The sequence below is a fragment of the Garra rufa genome, chromosome 10, assembly GCF_049309525.1.
Source record: "Garra rufa chromosome 10, GarRuf1.0, whole genome shotgun sequence".
NCBI lineage: Eukaryota > Metazoa > Chordata > Actinopteri > Cypriniformes > Cyprinidae > Garra > Garra rufa.
In genome coordinates, this window is record NC_133370.1 from 15,635,472 (window position 1) to 15,658,639 (window position 23,168).

Sequence of the window (23,168 nt, forward strand, 5' to 3'; positions counted from 1 at the left end):
CATGGACAAGGTGCACCAATCACAGTCATTTATGATTACTGGAGAAGGAATCTTACTTAATATTTTTTTCCCTAGAGATTGAAGCAGTTGTTAATTTTTTTTCATAAAGAGCCAAAACTCGCAAATGTGCTAATGTTTACAATAAGACAAAAATTCCCTGTGATTTAAAAGCATCTCTAATCGAGTCCGGGTATCTGTAGTCCCATGTCTGCCTCCTAGAGGAAAATCACTTTTATGGCCTATTCATATTATGCACTATGCATTACATTTTCATGTCTCTACACTACCAGTGAAAAGTTTTTGGACAGTAAGTTTAAAAAAAAAATGTTTTTAAAGAAGTCTTTTCTGCTTACCAAGTCTGCATTTGTTTGATAAAAATACAGCAAAACTTTGAAATATTTTTACTATTTAAAATAAATGCTTTCTATTTGAATAGATTTTAAAATGTACTTTATTCCTATGATTTCAAAGCTGAATTTTAGCAGCATTACTCCAGTCACACGATCCTTCAGAAATCATTCTAATATTCTGATTTGCTGCTCAAAAACATTATTATTATTGATGATGACTAGAAAGATCAGAACAGCATAAAATATTTTGTAACATAATGTCTCATCACTTTTGATTAGTTTAAAGCATTCCTCCTAAATAAAATATTAATTTCTAATTTATTTCTCAAAAATATATACATATATGTAGCTTTGATCACAGGGATTAATTACATTTTTAAATGTATTCAAATAGAAATAAGTTACATTAAATAGTAAAAATATTTCACAATATTACTGTTGTTGCTGTGTTTTGGGTCAAATAAATGCAGGCTTGGTGAGAAGACACTTTTTAAAAAAAACATGACAAATCTTATTGTCCAAAAACTATTGTCTGGTAGTAAAATTACTCATACTTTTTTTTAAACATTTACATCATTACAGTACCTTTTACTTTTTAAAGTAAATATAATCATTTCAAGTCTCTTATGTTCTCATTTTCACTTGTTAGATTTGTCTTTTGCAATATCCCACTGAAAGTGACAATATTTTTAAAGTGGTAAAACAACAGCAAACACAATTTTTTATATTTAGCGTGTCCATTCCTCCTGACTGATAAAATCATAAATTGTTATATCAGAAGTCTGTAATATGTCTAAAATGCTTCATGTCAGCCAGTCCCTCACAGGCTATCTGTCTCATTTATAGAAATACTTCTAAAAATACCATCAGGCATATTCATTTTAAGATACAAAGCTCAAAAGGCACCACAATACAGCAACCTATTTGTCTCATGCTAAATACAGTAGTCAACATCTTAAGTGGATCAAAAAAGTTAATCAACAATGTTGTCGTAAGACAAGAACAGGAATGGTTTTGGTTCTAGGACAACTTTGATGAAAGGTTTTGATCCACTTTAATGTTGACACTGTACTATTGGCCGAATGGTTTAAGAAACATCAACGTAAGAAGCTACTAAGAATGCAGTTTGTCATAAATATGAGCTTTACCAAGACAAACAAGCATTAATGTTGTTTGTTAACTCTGATGTATAACTCTGGCAAATAGTCAAAACTTACCTTTCAGTACTGAAGAGGTCAAGTGTTAACCCTTCTGCATACTAAATTTCTGGGATTTATATTGTCTCTGGGGTATTTCAAAGTGTCAGTCAACCTTAGAATTGTAAACTACTCTAAACTGGGGATTTGATGTCTTATAGATGTATTAAACCCACAAGAACTCAATTAAAATCAACTGTTGGACTATGACATTTGACAAGTACGAAATATGAGAAAGAGAATGAACTGGCTCTTCTACTCAGCATGTATTCCAGGAAGTCAATAAAAATAGCATTCAAATAAATACCAGCACTTGATGAAATGAACTCAAGAGACATCGGTTTCCACTGTAGACTGCTATTCATATTTATATCACAGAGACAGTTGGAGTCAGTTATTGAAACGGGAATAAACGCATAATTTTTGCATCATTGCAGGCATAGGACCAACTCTACTTTGTACAATACAGCCATCATCTGTCTAACATTGTTTCAGTAACTAACCCTAAACCCCAAATCCTACCCATCCCCACCCCCCCAAACACACAAAAAAATGATATACATCCAACAAAAACTCCATGTTCTTCACCAGACCGAGGCACCACGATGGCTCAGCTCAGTGCATGACTATGGATCCTCCAGCACACTGTTAAACAGTTCAGCCTGAGGGTGTGAGACAAACCGATCCTTTCCCAGCCAATAAACGATGAAAGGGGCCTACTGTGGGTATGTGAGACATGAAATTGATACATTTCATCCATCTGGAATTAAGATTTTGCACAATGTGCTGAATGAGGTGTAAAGAAACAAAAAAGGCGCCTATATCTTTCCTACACAAAACAGTCAAGTACAAATCCAACCCAAGGAAAAAAAAAATCTGTTACTCCATATTTTAAGCAATAACATCAATAATAATTATAAAAATAATGAAGGCAGAATATAATAAAATAAAAGACTGTCATGATCTCGGTCTACTACATCTAACATGAGATTTGGTCAATCCTCAGAGCTCGAGGAAGAGTCTGAATTCTTCGGTGCCATGATGACGTCATCCAAAATGGCCTCTCTGTCTGAGCTATCATAGCCACCTTGTGACAAACTGTCGCCTCCGTCCATATCAAGAGCGCTCGGCTCCATCTTCACATCGTAGGCTGGAGTAAGGAAGTGGTGAGATGATGTGAGGTGACCGCCGTCCTCCAGGTCCTCGTCGTCCATCATGTACGCGCCGTCGGAAACTAACGTCTCGCCTTCGCCGCCTCCCAGGAGAGGGTCGTCGGTCTGGAGCGAAGGGGTGGAGAGGTAATGTCGATTCTTTTTGGGGATTGAGGCGTGGGGACTCAACAGTCTGTGGAATAAACTCTCAGGCAAGAAGCCCTGAGATTAAAGAGAAGGATCAGATTAATAAGGACCTATTATGCAAAAAAATCACTTTTATAATGTGCTTGAACAGTTCAGCGTGTTAAAACAACCAGGCTATAACAGTAAAAATCCACCTAGTCTTTTTTTATAATCCTAATTGGCTCTCTGAAGAGTTCAATTCCAGATTTCTCCCTACATACACGTCATCCTGCCAATTTGTGACGATCCTCGCCCTATTAGCATAGACAGCCCGCCATTAGTGTTTTCTTGCTGTAGCTACAGGAGATATACAATGTTAGCACCAAAGAGGCATTACAAGTGTTGTGTTTTGGGATGCTCTAATAAACATAAGAGTCTCCATAGACTCTCTCTATCTGAGCCTATATGTAAAGGTATCAACACCAACGCTTCTTGCGTGAACAACAGCCCCAGAATTGATTTGAGAAAGAATCGATGTGTTCGGAAATCTCAGAACCGATGCTGAATCATTTCTCGATTTGCATTGCAACAATTTATTCCCATTCCTAGTAAAAAGGGGCATAATAGGTCACATTTAAATTCCAGAAAAATAACCACTGACTACAATTGACCTAAATACATTATACAACCAGGGTAGAGGAGATTGATAACCATAAACACACAAAGGTAATACAGGAGACACTAACCGAGTTACGAACAGTCTCAGACCATTCTGATGCTACAACGTGGTCAGGATTCTCCTCCAGGTGCTCTCTCAGGTCCTGTAGTAAAGGCCCGTATATTCCACCAAACTGAAAAGAGTATAAGAATGAGTATAAAACCAAACTCTTATGCTCAGCAAATCATTTGATTAAAAAAAATAAAATTCTTTTTAGCAGCCATTACTCCAGTCTTCAGCATCACATGAGCCTTTAGAAATTATTCTACTAATTATCAGATGTGCTAATACATTAGCCACATTTAAATGCAGACTCAAAACTCACCTGTTCAGTTGTGCATTTATTGAATGAGCACTGTGCTACGTCCGAACAGATTGCAATATTTTATGTATAATCATTTTACTGTGTTAATTAATTTTAAATCAATTTTAATTCATCTGAAATGTTCTTAAATTCTCTGTTTTTACTGTTGTGATTATTATCTTTAATTTTAATGATTTTATGCTATTATGATTTTAATTCCTTTTATGTACAGCACTTTGAATTACCATTGTGTATGAAATGTGCTATATAAATAAACTTGCCTTGTCTTACTATGCAGAATTGGTGCTGAAGAACTGCTAAATGTCTATGCTCACCTTCTTGCCTGTCCTCATGTCTATGACCTTCACTCTCTCACTGCCGGTAAGTGCTGCTCCTTTTTCTACCCTCTTCCTCCTCCTCTTCCTTTTGGTCCGGTTCACCAGTAACTGCAACAAAGAGGAATATTTTTAGCTGTGTTGGTCCAAGAACTCACTAGAGTTCAACCTGAGTTTTGCACTTACTTCTAACATGTCTCCCTCCACTTCATAATCTGGGTTTTCTTTGAGCCAGTTAGGAAGGTCCCTTCTGCGGGGAGCATGGAGAACCCCTTCGGAATCTTCCAGCTAAATGTCAGAATATAAACTCATTATAAAGCTGGAAATGCTTACAATGCAACAATGTAAACTGAAATGTTACATTTTCCTTTAAACACAGTTTGCTTTTCTGTACCTCGTGGTCCTTTCTCTTTTTGCGTGCACTCCCTTCACCATTTGGCATGAGAGCCTGCTTCGAAAAAGTCAACTTCAACCCCTCCTCCTAAAGAAAATGAAACAAATGTAAAAATGAAACTAACAGAAAAGTAAGAGACAATTGAGGTTCATAAATGTCAGAACACAACTTTACCTTTAGGAGTTTTACTGTGAACTCTGATTCTTGGCCTTCAAGAGCTTCTGCAGACAGGGAACTGTTGCTTTTGCGTGCCACTCGGGGGTAACCTACATCATCTATGAGGTCAGGCTCTTCAGATGTAACGTTGAGCTGTATGTCAGAGACGTATCGTCGACCTGATGGCCAGTGACCCATTACAACCAATGAGCAAAGGTTGTCTATTCGGTTTATCAACACACGGTCTTTGGGCCAATCAACTCTCAGTGGGTCAGTGAGGGACTCGGGTGGGGCGCCTTCTTGAGACGGTGTGAGTGAGAGGAGGCTGTTTTCTTCATCACCATCGCACATCTTAAGAGCTGCTGCTAAGAGATCAGAGTCATTCTAGTTACAAATCACATTTAAAATCAACCTAATTTAACTCCGTTAATCATTACAGCTGGCCAAAGAACAATATTAAAAACATTACACTCACTGAAGATTATAATGATTAAGAAAATTAAAAACAATTTCCCGACTTTTCTCTGAATTGTGTGACAAACTCGCAATTCTGACTTTTCTCACAATTGAAATGAACTTGCAAATTGCATGTTATAAAGTCAGAATTGCGAGCTATCTTGCCATTCTGACTTTATTTCTTGCAATTGTGTTTATATATCTGAGAAAAAAGCAGAACTGTGAGTTTATATCAAGCAATTCTGGCTTTTCTCTCAGTATTACAAGTTTATCTCACAATTCTTGACTTTTTCTGACTTTTTTAACCGTTTATAATTCTGAGAAAAAGTCAGAATTGAGAGTTTATATCATGCAATTTTGACTTTATAACTCGCAATTATAAGTTTATATCATGCAATTCTGAGAAAAAAAGTCAGAAATGTAAGTTTATCAAGCAATTCTGACTTTTTTCTCAGTATTACAAGTTTATCTCACATTTCTGACTTTATAACTCGCAATTGCGAGTTTTTATCAGTTTATAATTCTGAGAAAAAGTCAGAATTAAGATAAACGGATTACGAGTTTTTCTCACAATTCTGACATAACTTAAAATTGTGAGTTAATCAAACAATTCTGACTTTATCTCAATTGAGTTTATATCATGCAATTCTGAGAAAAAAAGTCAGAACTGTGAGTTTATATCAAACAATTCTGACTTTTGAAACTGACAACTGTGAGTTTATATCATGCAATTCTGAGAAAAAGGTCAGAATTGTGAGTTTATATCAAGCAATTCTGACTTTTTAACTCGCAATTGTATTGAATTGTTATTCAGTGGGTAAAACGGGTTTCAAACATTTCATAGCAAATATAACATGAATTTTGAGTTGCATACTGAAACAATGGGAAATAATATTTTAAACTATCCTGCTGCAGGTTACCATAAACATGATTTAAATGCAACAGCATCTCCTCACCTTGTTCTCTCTCGTTATCACTGTCTCCGCTATCATCTGAGCTGCCAGAATGATGGGACGAGGAAGACGAGCCAGAGTCTGAATCAGAATCGGAGTCTGAAGGCCCTTCACCCCTCTCTTTTCTCTCACTCGGCCCATTATTTTTGCTCTTCTTCCAGCTCCATCCAGCCTGAACCCCAACTTTCCCCTCAGAATGGGAGAGGAGCATGGCTGGAGAGTCTGACGGACAGAGGGCTTCCACCCCCAGCAGCCTAGACTCATCATCTAGGCTCTCCTCTTTGATACCAGTCGGATCCTGTGACTGACTTAACACGTGAATCTGCGAAGCTGCTTGGGCTTGCTGGTTCTGGAGGTAGTCGAGGCGGGCCTGACTGAATGAGTACTGTGGGTCAGAGAAGATTGAGAGTTCAGTGCGGCTGACGCCATGTCTAGCGGCAGCTAAGAGCAGCTCGTGGTCGTGCAGTGGAATGCTCCACCAGTTGGGGAGATCAGAGGAGGGTGGTGCCAGACTGAGGCGTTCCTCCAACGACGGGTGGGTAAGAACGCGCTCACGTAGCCGACACAGCAAGCTGACCCTGTAAAGTGTGCGTGAGGCTCGTTCTTCAGTGATGGGAGCCAGAGACTGAGACAAATCTTGAGATTCTAATAGAAGAAGGCATAACAGTAGAAAATGTTTTGAAAATGTCTAGTTCCACTCGAAAATAAGTCAAATTATAGAAGTAGATGTATGTGAACAGTTTTGCATTGACACATACAAAATTTTAAAGCATAACGTACCTTCTGCACGTGCTGGCCGAAGGTGACACACTTTCCGACACATGGACATGAAGCACTTGAAGTAACGTGTCAAGCTCTCATCGGTTTTCTTATCAAGGCGAGCAAAAGAACGGAAATTATTCCAGTCCATGTGATGCTCGTCCCCTTCTGGAGCATCTCCCTCTTTCTTTATCCTTTCGACTCCAAAGGTTGATACCACCCTGTAAAAATCACACTCCTCCCTACGAGTCCACCTGAAACAGAGAAGCTTATGAGAATGCTGGACAGCGAGACTGAAGAGGAATCTTCAGTAATGGGTTTCTTAAGGAGCATACCTTTGTTGTCGTTCTTGTCGGGCTATCTCTTTAAGCTTTGTGGCTTGTTCACAGCGCCTACGTCTACGGTCGCCCTTCTCTGCTGCTTCCATCTTAAGCTGCTCTCGTCTGTAACTGCGTTGGTAGGCTGTGATAAGACGGCGTAGTCTGGCTGTGAGCGACGAGCTTGTTGGCCAGTAACACAAATCTGATGATCCCGAAGATGGCCCCTCAACCTGCACAGGGGCAGAGCGATCCTCCACGCAGATCTCACCATCAGCATTCACAGAATCAGCCTGAGAAGCACATTATCCATTTCTTTTAGTACATTTAAGTTCTTAATAATAACACAAGATTAAAAGAGCCAGAATGACACTGTTAAGGTTGCAAGGGGAAAAAAATGCAATTCAAAAGGCTTTTACCTCCTCATATACCTCCTTGGTGTGTCTTGTCGCAGGTTTAAATTCTGGATCTTCTGAGTACTTGTCGTAGTCCCCTCTTAAACATAAAAAGAACATACAAATTCACAAGAAAAATCAACAAAGCTCATCCAGAAGCTTAATTATACCAGTTAATCATACAATTTATAATTTGTGACCTTAGACCACAAAACCAGTCGTAAGTCGCACGGGTATATTTGTAGCAATAGCCATCAATACGTTGTATGGGTCAAAATTATCGTTTTTTCAAAAAAAAAAATCATTAGGATATTAAGGTCATGTTTCATGATGATATTTTGTAAATTTCAAAACCGTAAATATATAAAAAGTTAATTCTGATTAGTAATATGCAAAGCTAAGAACTTCATTTGGACAACTTTAAAGCCGTTTTTCTCAATATTTCAATTTTTGGGCACCCTCAGATTCCAGATTTTCAAATAGTTGCATATTGTCCAAATATTGTCCTATCCTAACAAACCATACATCAATGGAAAGCTTATTTATTCAGCTTTTAATGATGTAAAAGAGTTGACCCTTATGACTGGTTTTGTGGTCCATGGTCACATATTACAATGCACACGTTAAAAATCAGGGTTGCATTGTAGAAACATTGCCACTAATGGTCTCTACAATCAACTTCACAATGATTTTGAGAAATGCAGCCCAGGTCAGATTAGACCAGGTTTGATACTGACCCTTCCCCAAGCTCTGGGTCTGCTGCTTGCTGCTCTGCGTTAATGTCTTGTTCATTTGGACGGCCACATCTCTCAACAAAACATAAGCAGGGGTCAGCACGCATAGTGGTGTACATCTCATACCCTGAAATTGCAAGATACAGATGGGAAAAACACATCAAGGATCTGTAAACATATTTTAGTCTGTGGGGCATATCAGAATGACTTGTAACTACTGAAAATAATGGGACATTGTTGAAGATGACATGACCCTAAAGGTCCCATATTGTCAAAAGTGAAATTTCCTGGCTTTTTTCATGATAACTGTTTCTAGGTCCCTAACCCGGCATCGTTCCCGGAATCATTCCCAGGACATGTTTGCGTTCACACAGAAGGCACTCCGGCAATTTTCCAAATCAAGGGGCTTTACGGTATCAGTAGGAAAGCAATAGTTACGTAGCTTACTGCATTCAGTGTTTGAAAAACAAAAAACAAACATTAATTGCCATTATGAAACATCCTGTTGAGTATCACCAAGCTACAGCATACATGGCCCTAGTTATCTGTGGTTGGCCTGGCCGTGTCACTCAGAAAACAACAGGCCAATCAGAAGAGAGGCTCACGAATATTAATTATACAGGCCAAAATCAACCTGTTCTTGACAGGGCTCCTAAGAGAGGAGCTGTAAAAATATATTGAGATGGTTTTTGGTACTTATACCACAAATATATATTCTTAAGGACATCAACAACTAAAATAAACCTCGAGAAAGGTGTAAAATATGTGACCTTTAATTAAGTCAGCACATACCATGCTTATAGACACCGATAAGCAAGCATCGGTCAGCTTCTGCGTCCCACCAGCCAGACGGAACATCCTGCTGCTCCATTTCAGGCAACCAGATATCAATATCCCTGCAAGGAAACACACTAGCATCAGTGAAGGAATTTAAAGAAGTTTACTTTAAATCGTAAAACTTGATCAATGCAAAGAAACAAAGGTATAAAAAAAAATTAAAGAATGTACTATTTCATTACAACTTGATGTTGGTGCCACAACCAGTCGTTAATAATATTTACATTTCTTCAGTAGATGCTTTAATTCAAAGACAACTATGAAATTAGACAACAGCGATACCTTGCATCAGCTCCTCTCAATACAGAATCAGCATGTTCCCCAATGACCTCCTGCTTCAGGTAATACAGCATACGTACTCTCAGCAATACTCTGAAAAGGGGAGAGCGAAATGAAGACACTCAAGCTAATATTTAGCAAAGTATAATTAAATAGTGTCTCTGATGGGTCTAACATACTTGTTGCACTGGTGTTTGAGGTGTTTTCGGTAACTGTCATCAAGCAGAAGACTGTCAGGATTATATTTTCGGATCCACTCAACCTTCTGCACATCAAAAGAGCTCTGAGCCTTGACTCGTTTCCCCTTCCTGCCACGAGGGACGGGGATGGACAGACCTAAAAGAAAGGAAAGCACCATTATGAGCATTTATAAAAGCTTTAAGCTTGCTTAGCATTAAGCTAATGCTCTATTGCACACTCTGCCTAGGATGTTTCTTTATAAAGCCACCTGTTCACCATCTTTGACAAACTTGAAGCCATTTATTTTTAGGGATGTAACGATATCAGAATTAGAAAAAAAAAAATTACATTTGTAAATAAAGTTAAATTATTCTATCTAAAGCACTTTGAGAGCTCCAACCCATGTTCTTAACTAAGAAATCTTAAGAAAAATTCAGAAAAAAAGTCAGTGAATTGACCGAACTTTAAAAGGTACTCAACCCCTTTTTTATTTGTGGTATACTGTCTTAGTCTAAATTACATTTACACTGGTGTTTTAGAATATAAATTAGAATATAATAACAACAATGACAGTAATAGCCATATATTGTAAAACAACTGCACTGTAAAATAAATGACAATTTATATTTAAAAGGTATATTACTTTTGCTTTACACTACAGCAGGGAAATTACAATACTTTACCAATTTCTACATTTGAAAGAGATATTTAAAATTTGGACTGCATTTAAACAGCCAGTTTTCAGCAATTTATACTGCACTTTTAAGCTTTTATTTTGACTTAAAAAACCTCCAGCTTCAGTGAAAACAGCCTTACAAAAACACGTCCCAATACAAATCTAGTGAAATGCTGTAATCTGCCGCAAAAAAGCTTTCCTGGTGTCTGAAAATTCACGTTCCCAAATCCGCGTTAAACTCACAGCACATGCAATAAACAATTTCACTACAATTATTATAAACTGAATGCGGAAAACACCGGATCACAAGCTGATCACCTCAACAGAGTACGCACTTCGCTTTGAAACGACCAGCGAAAACAGACTTTGGGATGAAACCATATTGCGCTTTCGGTTTTAGTTCATTTGACAGATACTGTGCCAAAGCATAATGGCCAAAACACAACTTTATAGACCTTTTATGTTAGAATAAGTAGTATGTCATGTGAACACGATAATATTTCAATCGCAATATCACGATATTGATAATATCATTACAGCCCTATTTATTTCCAATAAAGAGTAGTACTGAAGATGTGTTGAGTTCCAATCAAATGCATATGCAGAATTTTCAGATCCAATTTGTGTCATGCATACAAATATTTCGGCTAGGCTATATGTGATCACGGGACTAGATGTTAATTACTTCAAACCATGAACACAGAGTGAAAATTACCAATACTAAATCATCAAGCTCTAAACACTATTTCTGTACAGCGACTAGTTATGAACAATTACGTTCAAACAAAGTGTAATGAATAAGCAGAATGCAACAATTATTCAGGAATGTCAGAGATAGTGGAAAAGCGTCTGGAAAATTGACAATGAAAAACTGAAGACCTGATGGAACACCACCTGAGGGTAGAATCAAAGAGTATTAATTGAAACAAGATTATAATGAGAGAAAGTCATACCAGAGTGATTAAGCAGAGCCTGTGGTTCTCGTCCATTCTCTGGAGGGGTGATTAGCTCCCAGATGAAGCTCTTGATATTTTCATCTCCACGGTAATGTATCAAACAGAAAACCAGAATGACACGGCAGATGGTTTCCACGTCACGTTCACTGAGACGCCTCTTACAGCGAGCGTGAGACAGGATATCCCGCCAGCGGCCCCACCTGTAAAGAGAAAGTCATGTTGAAATTTAAAATGTATAAAAACATAATTCTAAAGAAAGTTTCATAAGACAAATAGGTGAACTAATCAAGGCCACAAACCCATAAACAAGTAGGTGTTTTTCCACTCTGAAGCAGTCTGTGCGCCCATAACCACCACCAGAATGTCGATCTGAGCGTCGAGAAGCCCGAGATTGTCGGGAATTATGGGGTGGGTAGTCATCATCGCTGTCCATGTCAGACAGATCACCACCCTCTCCACGCAGGCTGGAATACTGACGCGTTTGCTTTCTTACTCTTGGTGTGTCAATCACAAGAGTATTCTGCAAAGAGTTTGTGTGTAAGAAAACAAGAGATTGATGAATAAAAGAACAGACTAGCAGAAAATAAAAGATACAGTAACCATTTGCCAAATGCTACACTGTACCTTCCTGTTGAGTGTGTCCATATCTATGTCAGCTTTCTTGGCCCACTTTTGCCAGAACTCAGGATCATCCAGAGCAATATCTGTGCGGTTCTCAGATGCCACAAAGCTGGCTTTGGAGAAGGTGGATCCTTTGCCTTCACTCTCTATAGTGATGGTAGTTGCTCTTCTCTGAAGTATCTGATCGATGTCCTCCTCACAGAAACGGCTGCCCTCGTCGTTCTCGTCCATAATGGCTGCATAAGCACCTTTACGAAGCAAATCCTCAATCTCCTTCTTCGAGAATTGCTGGATCTGAGAAAAGTTAATAGCATGCCAGTGAGTGATGATCCATCACAAAGTGACTTCTGCGTGCACCAAAACATACAGGTTTCATTTCGGGTAAACTAACTCTTTAATACAGCAATATAAAATTATGATTACTTTCTTACCCCATTAACACTGCTATCCTTATTTCCACTCATGCTTTGCAGAACAGCTCGATCAAGTCCCAGTTTAAGACTCGCTTTGTCCAACATCTCCCTCTCATAGGAGTTTCTGGTAATGAGACGATAAACCTTCACCGCTTTAGATTGACCAATACGATGACAACGTGCCTGAGCCTGTGCGGAAGATGAGAAGACAAATGATGAGACTGAACACCTGTAACAGAAAACATTAAACTTTAATGCACTGAAATGTGTGAGATCCTCACTTGAAGATCATTCTGTGGGTTCCAGTCAGAGTCAAAAATGACACAGGTGTCAGCAGCAGTCAGATTAATGCCCAAACCTCCAGCCCGGGTACAAAGCAGGAAGACAAACCGGTCTGAATCAGGTTTACTAAAGCGATCAATGGCCGCTTGTCGCAGGTTTCCTCTGACCCGCCCGTCAATGCGCTCATACAGGTATCTAAAGGCAGAACACATTTATAATTTTAGATCCACCTAACAAACCAGATGGCAGAATGACAAATTCTTTGGCTGCAGTTGCCTTTTAAATCACACATTTCCATTTCACAGTTTACATTTCTAAAGCTGTACCTCTTGTGTATGAGGTAGTCCTCAAGGATGTCGAGGCACCGCACCATCTGTGAGAAGATGAGCACCTTGTGCCCGCCAGCCTTAAGGCGAGGAAGCAGCTTATCCAGCAAGACCAGTTTCCCTGCAGAGCGCACCAGAGCTTGGAGATGAAAGTCTGGAGCCAGAGGATCATACACCTCCCTCAGCTCAGCCACTATCTTCTCTTCAGCACCTGTAAAGCAGAAGTAGACAACAAAAAGATGAGCAATAATAAAAAATAAAACTAGTCAGAATGGGAAACCATTAAGCAACAGTTTGAGTGTCTGCTAAAGGACCAAAGTGGTCACACCTGTTATGCTCAGCAACATGTAAACAGACTGCAAGGCTAAAATTACATAAACAAGAGTGACTACAAGAGAACAGGCATAAATTCAGTACCTGTAATGAGGTAAGGGTGGTTGCAGCACTTTCGAAGTTCCATCATTGTGTTGAGGAGATTGGGTACATTGCTGTTGTGTGTGGCTCCCATGCTAAGGAAGCTGAAGTTACGTTCTAGAATAGCACGGTAATACTTCTTCTGTACATCAGTCAACTCCACCTGGGGACCACAGAAAATGCACTCAGAACTTACAAAGACAAAGCGAATTAATCATCAAGAAACAGAACAGATGCTAGAAACAATTCATACCTCAATAATGGTCTCTTGTTTTGGGGCTAGGTTCTTTTCCACATCTTCTTTCAGTCTACGCAGCATCATGGGCTTTAGAATTGACTGCAGTTTCTGGACCTGATAATCAAAGACAGTGTGTTGGAAACTGCTGATGCACTCAACAGAGATGTATCTGCCAAAATCTGCCACGTTTTTTCTACCTGCTCCTCTGTTTTAAGATCTCCAAACTCGCGCAAAAACTCTATCTCCGAGGGAAACTGGGTCGGCTCCAGAAAGTGCAGCAGACTGAACAGCTCCTCCACTGTGTTTTGAAGTGGAGTGCCTGTCAACAACACTTTATGCTCCTGAAACGGGAAAAAAAGAAAGGACCGTCAATTAATAAATCACAATTAACTACTACCACACTAATATATTTAGTTTCTCTTAAGGAAAGCAAAAAAATAAAAAAAATAAAGGATGAATTACTTACAAGGTCAAGCATCTTGAGGCTGTCTAGGAGTTTGCAGTTTCTGTTCTTCAAACGGTGAGCTTCATCAATAACAACACAGCGCCAAGAAATCTCCCTCAGCTCTGGGCAATCTGAGAGAATCATCTCAAAGGTTGTGATCAGAGCATCAAATTTATAGGCCCCTGGTATCAAGTGTCCCTAGAGAAGACAAAAAAGAGGGCAAGGGAGAGAGGAAGTCAGAATGAGGGTATCAAAATATACTACTAATATAACTTTTTGCTCAGCAGTGTTCATATATATATATATATATATATATATATATATAAATAAACTTGCAATTTCGAGTTATAAAGTCAGAATAGCGACATACAAACTCACAATTCTGACTTTTTTTCATTGCAAATTAACTATTTTTGCATTGCAAAATAAACTATTTAAACTTCTCGCAAAGGCGAGTTTGCATCTTGCAATTCTAACTTTATATCTAGCAATTCTGACTTTCTCCCTCAGAATTGTGGTATAAATTCGCAATCGTGAGTTATAAAGTCCAATTTTTGAGGGGAAAAGACTGATATGTTCTTTTTGAATTGCAACTCTATCTCTCACAATTCTGACTTAACTTGCAATTGCATGTTATAAAGTCAGAATTGCGAGTTTTGAGAAATCGAGAAATAACTAGCAATTCTGAGAAATAAACTTGAAATTCTGAGGAATAAAGTCAGATTTGCGAGTTCATATCTTGCAATTCTGACTTTATAACTTGGAATAGCATGTTTATATCCATGTTAAAGTCAGGATTGCCATAAACTGGGCATGAGTTTCTGTCATTTATTAATGTTTAAAATTAGCTTTTATTTTTATATTGTGAGTTTTAAGTTTTTGTAATTGTATTTTTAATATATTTCCATTTTTAATTTCAGCTTTAGTAATTATAGTATTTCAGTTTAAATAAAAAGAATTCTGCCTTTGCAATTAACTGAAATAAGTATATTACTTAATTTCAGATTAATCTGAATTACCGTAAATGGTTCAGTTTTAGTTCAAAATAACAGCACTGTTGTTTAGTAGCAATCAAACTGATGAGACAAACACACAATGCAAACATCTGAACCAACCTTGTCATCTTTGCAGTACATTTCATACTGCTGGATCATCTGTCTGCTGGCCAGACTACCGTGGTAAACAATAGCATTCATATCAGTCCAGGTGGAAAACTCTCTCTCCCAGTTTGTGATAGTGGATAGAGGGGCAATGATGAGGAACGGCCCCTGAACTCCTACAGCAAACACCTCTGACAGCAGGGCTATGGACTGAATAGTCTTCCCCAGACCCATTTCATCTGCCAGGATGCAGTTTTGCCTGTGTGGGAAGTCAAAAGAGAGGGTGTAAGAAATGGACAAAGAAGAACATCAATTATCTTCAGAAGAAAAAAAGCACCATAATACAAGCAATAAACAAAACATAAAAAGTTGTAGCCTACTGTTTTGTCAATCCATTCAATCTCAGTACTGAAATAACTATTATTGACCCCATGAAACTGTTTGAACGCAATTTATTACAAGCCAACATTGTACCATGGACAAAATCAATTAATAGACTTCAATTGTGGTCCATTTCTCAGTACCATTTTCACCTACGCCTGCAGTCCTGCCAGAATCAAACAGTAATAAAGAAGAAATGAGGCTGCATTTGTTATTCGAGTAAGGCTGTAACAACTCAAACAAAGATCCCAGGGTGACTGTTCTGATAAGGACGCCCACAATCAGCATCAGGAGGCCGTTGATGTGTCCAAATAGTAGGCTGTCAAATTATTTACTTATGGTTTTGTATCTCCAAGCTACAGTCTGTTCACTGCATTGGATCAGTGGCAGGTGGTATTTATAATTGAGGGGGAGGGAACAATATCATTCTAAGCACATTTTTATGCACCCCTGAGCAGGGGAATGAATCATCAATATTTGTGGTTTAATTTCCTGGAAGAGAAAGCATGTACAAAAAGGAGTATATCTGTTTATTGACAACTAAGAGCATACAAGCCTAAAGATGCCTCTAAGCTAAAACACATGGACTAAAATGCACAAAACTGAAAATTCAAGGGGTCTCTAAAAATTTAGTTCAAATTTCATCATATCGTAGTGTATTAGCAGTGTATTTACCTGTTGTACCAGTTGAAAAGCAGCCAGTTGACGCCCTCCAGCTGGTACTCTCGGAGCTGGTTCCCATTTTTATACTCTCTGGACTCATCAAGCTTCTTCCAGGCACTTGCAGCAGGTCGAGGCTGATGGAAGAGCAAGTGTTGTTAATAATTAACCACTGTCTCATCTGTTTCTTAATGAAAATGAAATAATACAGACAGGGTAAAAAAAATGCTCTGGTGACCAGGCACTAAGAGCAGAGAGGAAAAAGCATATAAAATAGTACGCAGTGGATGAACATGACAGTTTCTCACAGTTCTTTTGAGTCTGGCCGGGCGGCTTTCAATCTTCCTGAATTCGTCCACTTTTCCTTCATCAACATCCTCTTTCAGCTCCCAAGTAGCATCTTCATAGGGCAGAGAGCACCACTTCACTAAGTAGTACACAACCGGCTGTGAGAGTGAAAACAACACCCATAATCAGTGTTTGGGCAGAGTGCAGTTTGAATTAAATGTGATTAGATAAGACTAGGTACGAAAATAAAACATCTTGTTAAAGAAAATCAGTGCAATAGACTCATAAAGGCATGTAATATCAGTTTGAATATGGACTCTTATTTGATATAGATGAATTCTTACCTCCCCATTGTCTTTATCAACACTGTGAGATTCATCCAAAATACGGTCAACCTCCACATAGTCTGGATTGAAAGGTTCCTCATCCTAAAGCACAGGGAAGCATTCCAGTTAAGCTTATAAATCCTCAAGAACACAATTAAACATGGCACATGTGCCTATTTTTAATGTATAGGGTCTTACCTCTAGCAATAGGTTCCTCATCTGTGCCTGTTTTGTCTTGAATCTCTTTAGCTTCTGATGGATCCTCTTGTCTCTTTCCAGCTGGTCAAGACTGGCCCATTCACAGTGCATGTACGAGCTAGAAACACATTACAAATAAACATTAGAGATAAAAATTAACATTCCCCTCCCAAAAAAAAGATAAATCGATTGTTTATAATTTAGCACCATGCCAAGTGAAAATTAGAAATGTAAATAAATAACATAACACTTAATCTATTTTCACAAAAAAAGGCTTGAGAAGAGAGGTGAAAACTTACTAGTTTTTATATTTGACAAAAAATTCCTCCACATTAGTATACTGCCCTGGACACACCTGCATCAAGACAAGAAAATGCCATGATTTAGTCTGAACAGACTAGCACAAGATTTCACAAATGAATGATAGCGATTAGCAGGAACAGATACTTGCCTCCTTTTTGGTCACCCGCATTGACAATATTTTATCCACAATAGCAGCGTCCTCCTCACTTGGGTTCTCCTGAAGCAAATCAGAAACATGCCCACATACATTAAAACAATTTTATAACTGGTGGCATTGTGTCAACTGTAAACAGCTACAAACTTCTGACAAAACCAGTAATGAGAAGAAAAAAAATGTCAGTAAAGCTAACGCACCACAAAAAACTGCATGCTTGGAAGACCATCCCCATCCAGTTCATGCTGGAGTTCTGCGCCCATAGACTGGAGATGCCCTGCACTAGTCACAGGAGTTGTGGTTACGTCAACATCCGCGTCCATTTCATCTTCATCATCTGTGATTTTAATGTCCAAATCCTCTGTGTACTTCTTCCGCTTCACTTGACGGTTAGAACGCCGCTTCTGTTGGGAGAACAGGATCACAGTACACACAGTGAATCAGGTTTATGGTATTGTTCTAATGCTCTATATTCAAAGTTCTGTTTTAAAATGCAGCTCTAATGCCTGCCAACATGTATAACAGTTTAATGGCTTATTATGGCTGCTATGAATCACAAACTGTATAATTGATTTAGTATTAGGAACATGTAAATGTGTAAGCATGTAATACCTGTGACATTTCCTCCTCCAGTGTGCGGGGTGAAACAGGTGGGCTTAGATCTACATCTGAATGGTCAGAGGATGCATTTCTTTTCCTTTTCTTACCACCCACAAGAGTGATGGTGCTATGAAAAGGGAATAAAATGTAAGAACAAAAACAGGCAGAGGAAAACACATAAATGAGTCAAACCCTTCCAAAGAGAGTAAGAAACCCAAACTTACTTTAGCTTCGTCTTGGATTTACTTTTACTGCCTCCGCCTCCAGAAACCACTCCTGGAGTCTTTGCCTTGGATTTCTTGTCTCCTCCCACCACCACTTTCCCTCCTGCAATTGGGCTTTTCTTCTTGCTCCCTCCACTACTACTAGCACCACCACCACCTCCTCCTCCTCCTCCTCCTTTCTTTTTGGCTCCTGCAGCCCCTGGGGTACCCTCCAGGTCTGCAGAGGTCTGTCCGGCAGGCAGTTCATCCTGGTTGAGCACACGGGGGATGTTCCTTTCGCCCCTGGCTTTGGCCCGTGCGATAGCCTCAGCAACAATGCGATTTGCTTTCTCTTGTTTGCACAGGGTCTCCACTCTTCGCACAGGCTCCTGGACCTTTGCCAAACGCACACCGGAAGACACAGCTGTAGTGGTGGTGCTGGACGCAGAGCCGGCAGCCGAGGTAGTGATAACTTTAACCACAGAAACGGCCCCGCCAGCACTGGAAACAGTGTTTGACTGCAGAACAAAGTGACAGTTTATACTGAGAAATGTACTTTATCATCATCTAATGAGATGCATTTTCTTTTACCAAATATTTTGTCCCTTTGGGCACTAAAAGAATCATTAATGGAACCACTTAGAAATCAGAATCGTTGTGAAGAATTAAACCACACAAAAAAATATTCCAGGATTTTTCTCCATACAGTGGACTTCAATGCAAGCCAACAGGTTGAAGGCCCAAATTGCAGTTTCAAAAGGCTCTACATCAGGGGTGCCCAATACGTCGATCGCGATCTACCGGTCGATCGCAAAGGTGGTGTGGGTAGATCGCACGGCATTAATTAGACGTCAAATAAAGTAGACGATCAGCCAATGTAGTCAGCCAATCATCCGTCCTCACTATTAATTTTGTCACTTGATTGACGTACAAGGCAGCCAGTCTGACATCTGTCCTTTTATGACACGAATCACCGCGCATGAACGTGCATACAGCGGCGCCAAGTGGCTGATTCCATTCAGTGCAAGTCATCAGAGTAAAGTAATTACAAAAAAATGTGCTTGTATGTAGTTGTATTGTGCAATATGGGTTCATGTAGTTAAGCAAGCTACACCAACATATAAAGAATTCACAATATATTCATAAATAAATATATGTTTTTTTTTATAGTAGGTAGATCATTTTGACTTCGTCATTTTATAAGTAGCTCACAAGCCGAAAAAGTGTGGGCACCCCTGCTCTACATGATCCCAGCTGAAGAATAAGGGTTTTATCTAGCAAAATTATTGGTCATTTTCTTGTCTTGCTCTAGCTCGACCTCAAGCGTTACGTAGTCATGTTGGCCGACCCAGTGTTTACAAAGCGAACGTGCAAATTAAAGTCAAAAGGCCTTTACAAAAAAAGATAAAATGATGCTGGACAAACATTGAAACTAACTACATCTTGCGGACATGCATCGCAGAGCTAGTGTGGGACAACATTTGTGATAAAAGAATTTAAATTTGTTTTTTTTTTTTAAGAAAATGACTGATAATACCATTGAAAATGACTAAATAAGACCCTTATGTTACAGCTGGGATCGTGTATAGCCCTTTGAAGTTGTATTGAAACTGCAATTTGGACCTTCAACCCATTGGCTCCCATTGAAGTCTTTTCGACTAAAAGACATGGGGGGGGGGGGAGTAAATTATCAGGAAATTTTTATTCTAGAAGTGAACTAATTCTTTAAGATTCCAAGTGATAGAGAAATAACAGAATGCAATGTGTTACTTTATGGCTCTATATACAACAAAGAACATCACAGAGCCATAAAAAAGATGTAAGAATTATTCTACCTGTGGCTGCAGCAGTAGTTTAAGAGGCACTGCTAGTCTTTGTCCTCCTTGGCCTTGAGAAATCTGCACCACCTGAGGGCTGCCACCGGCATTAGCTGCCCCAGAAACCAATTGAAACTGTTGCACACAGAGGAAAGGCTTCCAGTCACCACCAGGTTACAAGAAAAGGCATATCTTCCAACACACACGACCTGTCCTTTCACTCACCTTGGCTCCCTGTTGGTTGGGCTGCTGTTGAACTTGCAGCTGAATGGTGAGCACTTTCGGCTGTGCACCCGTTTGACCTGCCTTGGCTTGGGTGAGAGCTGCCAGCTGGCCTCCCTGCAGGACCAACTTCCCTGGCAGAGAGCCCAACACCAGCCTGGGCTGCTGGCCCTGCTGACCCGCCCCAGCAGCTGCAGTTCCCCCTACTGTTACTGTCCCAGCCTGGGCCCCTCCACCTTGCGAGGGCTGCTGTAGCACCAGAGTGATCCTCTTCGGTTCCCCCTGAATAGAGATAAAATGGCGATTAAGATTGTAACAGCAAAAATAATTTAATAAAAATGGTATAAACAACAAAGAGATATATATAGACAGAGAGATTTTAATTTATATATTTTTTTATTTTGTTGTGTTTGTAATTTTAATTTTTTTTAAACGTCCATATAATTTCTATTTTTATTCAAAGTTTTAATTATTTTAGTATTAAAGTAAAAAAAAAAAGCTACATAGAAAATTAGCTGAAATTTATTCATATATAATTTATAATACTTATTACATTTTACACTTATTACACTTTATTTATATATGAAATACTTTATTTAGGCTTATGGTTAGTTTATTTCAAGCAAACAAACTGTCATTTTCTGGTTTTCGTTTTAACAATAATAAACCTGGCGGAGACTGACCTGCTGTGACACTGCTGAAAGTGTGACACCTTGAGGTCGGACGGCCGCTGTTGCTGTTCCAGGGGATGTAGTAGCCGGCGCTTGGTCCTGTGTTTGTACTTGGGCTTGTAATGTCACCTGCGTCTGAGGTTGCATCTGGACCTGTGCTGGCTGTGAAGGTGACTGCAGCTGCGTCTGTGCAGGTATCTGCACCTGGACCTGCTGCGACTGAACCTGTGTTTGAGTCTGGGGCACTGAGGTCAGTAAGACCTGCTTCATCGGGCCATTCGCAGTCTGAACCAGCCTTTGGACTCCAGTGCCCACTTTGACCTGTCCCTGCCCAGGAGATGTTGCATTTAATACCGTTCCCCCAGAAACAACTGCCATCCCTGGCCTAAGCGGGGTCCCTGTCAGAACTCTAGCGAGAGTGACTTTCCCTGGAGAGCCTGTGGCCCCTGTAACACCCTGTAGCACTTGAGTCTGACCCTGAGGGCCTTTGAAAATTACAATTTTTGGGGCTGCCTGCCCTGCCTGTTGCGTAACAGTGATTTGCTGAGTCTGCAGCTGCTGGGTGGTGACTTGAGCCCCTGACACAGGTACTCCAAGAGGGGAGCTCAGCAGGACCGTTGCTGCCCCACTGCTATTACTGGCCACAGAGAGAGAGGGCTGAACGGATATTGAAGCCGGGGCAATGGAAACCTCATGGGACATCTGGGTTGGCTGCTGTGTTTGAAGGGTCTGCAGTGGGACGGAGATTGGAGCTGCGACGGGTGTTTGGATTATAGCTGGATCTGTGACAACATCACTGAGCACAGGAACACCAGGGTCCGTAGGTGGGTCCACTTGGCCCAGTGCCAACTTCAGCGCCTCCTCGACTGGGTCTGAGGAGCCCTGGGAGAACGCATCCTCCGGTAGGGAATCCAAATTGAACAGTGGTGTGTCATCAAAGAGGTCCATAATGGGGTCTGCCATCTTGTCAAAGAGTTTGTGAAAAAAAGAAAAGAATGTGTAATATCCAGTGTCGGTACAAAAACATCCAACAAGTCTGAAGAGATTTTGCAGTTATGCTGTTGAGGAAAAAACAGAGAGAGAAAACTGTAACAATCTTCACCAAACATTTTTTCCCATATTTGACCCTGGATCACAAGTAGCATGGGTATATTTGTAGCCAAAAATACATTGTATGGGCGAAATGATAAATTTTATGCCAAAAATCATTAGGACATCAAGTAAAGATCATGTTCCATGAAGATATTTTGTAAAAATAATTCCATCATATTTTTTATTAGCAATATGCATTGCTAAGAACTTAATTTGGACAACTTTAAATGTGATTTTCTCAATATATATATCAATATAAGATTCTCACATAGTTGTATCTCGGCCAAATACTGTCCTATCCTAACAAACCATACATCAATGCAAAGTTTATTTATTCAGCTTTCAGATGTATAAATCTCAATTTAAAAAAACTGACCCTTATGACTGGTTTTGTGGTCCAGGGTCACATATATTAATTAAGTAATATAATTAGGAACAGTTTCTGGATTACATTTACGTAGCAATAATTAATCAAGAAATTGAATGAATAAATAAATAAAATCAGTGGATGTTGTTTAGGGTAAAAGTGTCTCTCAAAAATCTAAATTAAATGAAAAATAAGTAAATATATTTATTATCATCACGCTAAATACAACATACATGCATAAAGTAAATGAAATCATAATTATATAGACTATAAAATAAGGATGTGTATATATGTATAGCTCAGTAACAATACTGTTATACAAAATATATTAATGCTGGGGGAAAAAAAAATTGCACAAGCACCTTAAATTTCAAGCACCAAGTTCACAACTATCAGAGCTAAAATATCCTGCTTGACAGGTAAACTTACCTGAAATGAATAATCAGGGAGTGGGGAACAGGAAAAGAGAGAGTCCACCGGTTCACCCTTCTTCACTCTCTCTCTTCCTCCCCTCTATCCTCTCCTACTCTCTGGAGTTACTTTTTGCTTCTCTGGTTGGAGTGAATTCTAAGAGATCCATCAATAAATGTGTGTACAGATGCCCTGGAAAAGACGAGAAAACACATTAAATTACATTTATTAAATCATTTATGCTATATAGTTGCTGCATCTTACTGAATGGCAGTGCTATGACTTCACATGGCATCATGTCTTGTATGTCACTTAGCGAGTAGCATAACGTTGTTTTTAAAAGTCAAAGAGTTCAAATGTGTAT

General features: G+C 39.3%; 1 protein-coding gene across 1 annotated transcript; it reads right to left on the reverse strand.

Moving 5' to 3' along the window:
- Positions 1-1,793: 1,793 nt before the first annotated feature.
- On the reverse strand, positions 1,794-22,971 carry chd8 (chromodomain helicase DNA binding protein 8). Its single transcript, XM_073848164.1, has 38 exons — positions 22,823-22,971; positions 20,947-21,992; positions 20,267-20,545; positions 20,060-20,176; positions 18,246-18,742; positions 18,034-18,148; positions 17,622-17,825; positions 17,416-17,484; positions 17,264-17,319; positions 16,965-17,082; positions 16,785-16,868; positions 16,461-16,598; positions 16,168-16,289; positions 15,127-15,370; positions 14,033-14,209; positions 13,764-13,907; positions 13,582-13,680; positions 13,332-13,491; positions 12,915-13,125; positions 12,588-12,783; positions 12,325-12,495; positions 11,897-12,187; positions 11,572-11,792; positions 11,270-11,472; positions 9,640-9,796; positions 9,464-9,553; positions 9,137-9,240; positions 8,348-8,471; positions 7,635-7,710; positions 7,234-7,508; positions 6,920-7,152; positions 6,143-6,784; positions 4,749-5,095; positions 4,575-4,661; positions 4,367-4,468; positions 4,181-4,291; positions 3,570-3,674; positions 1,794-2,919 (listed from the first exon to the last, which is right to left on the reverse strand). Exons 2-38 carry the CDS (start codon positions 21,895-21,897, stop codon positions 2,542-2,544), a joined length of 7,698 nt encoding a protein of 2,565 aa, XP_073704265.1. The 5' UTR covers positions 21,898-21,992; positions 22,823-22,971; the 3' UTR covers positions 1,794-2,541.
- Positions 22,972-23,168: the final 197 nt, after the last annotated feature.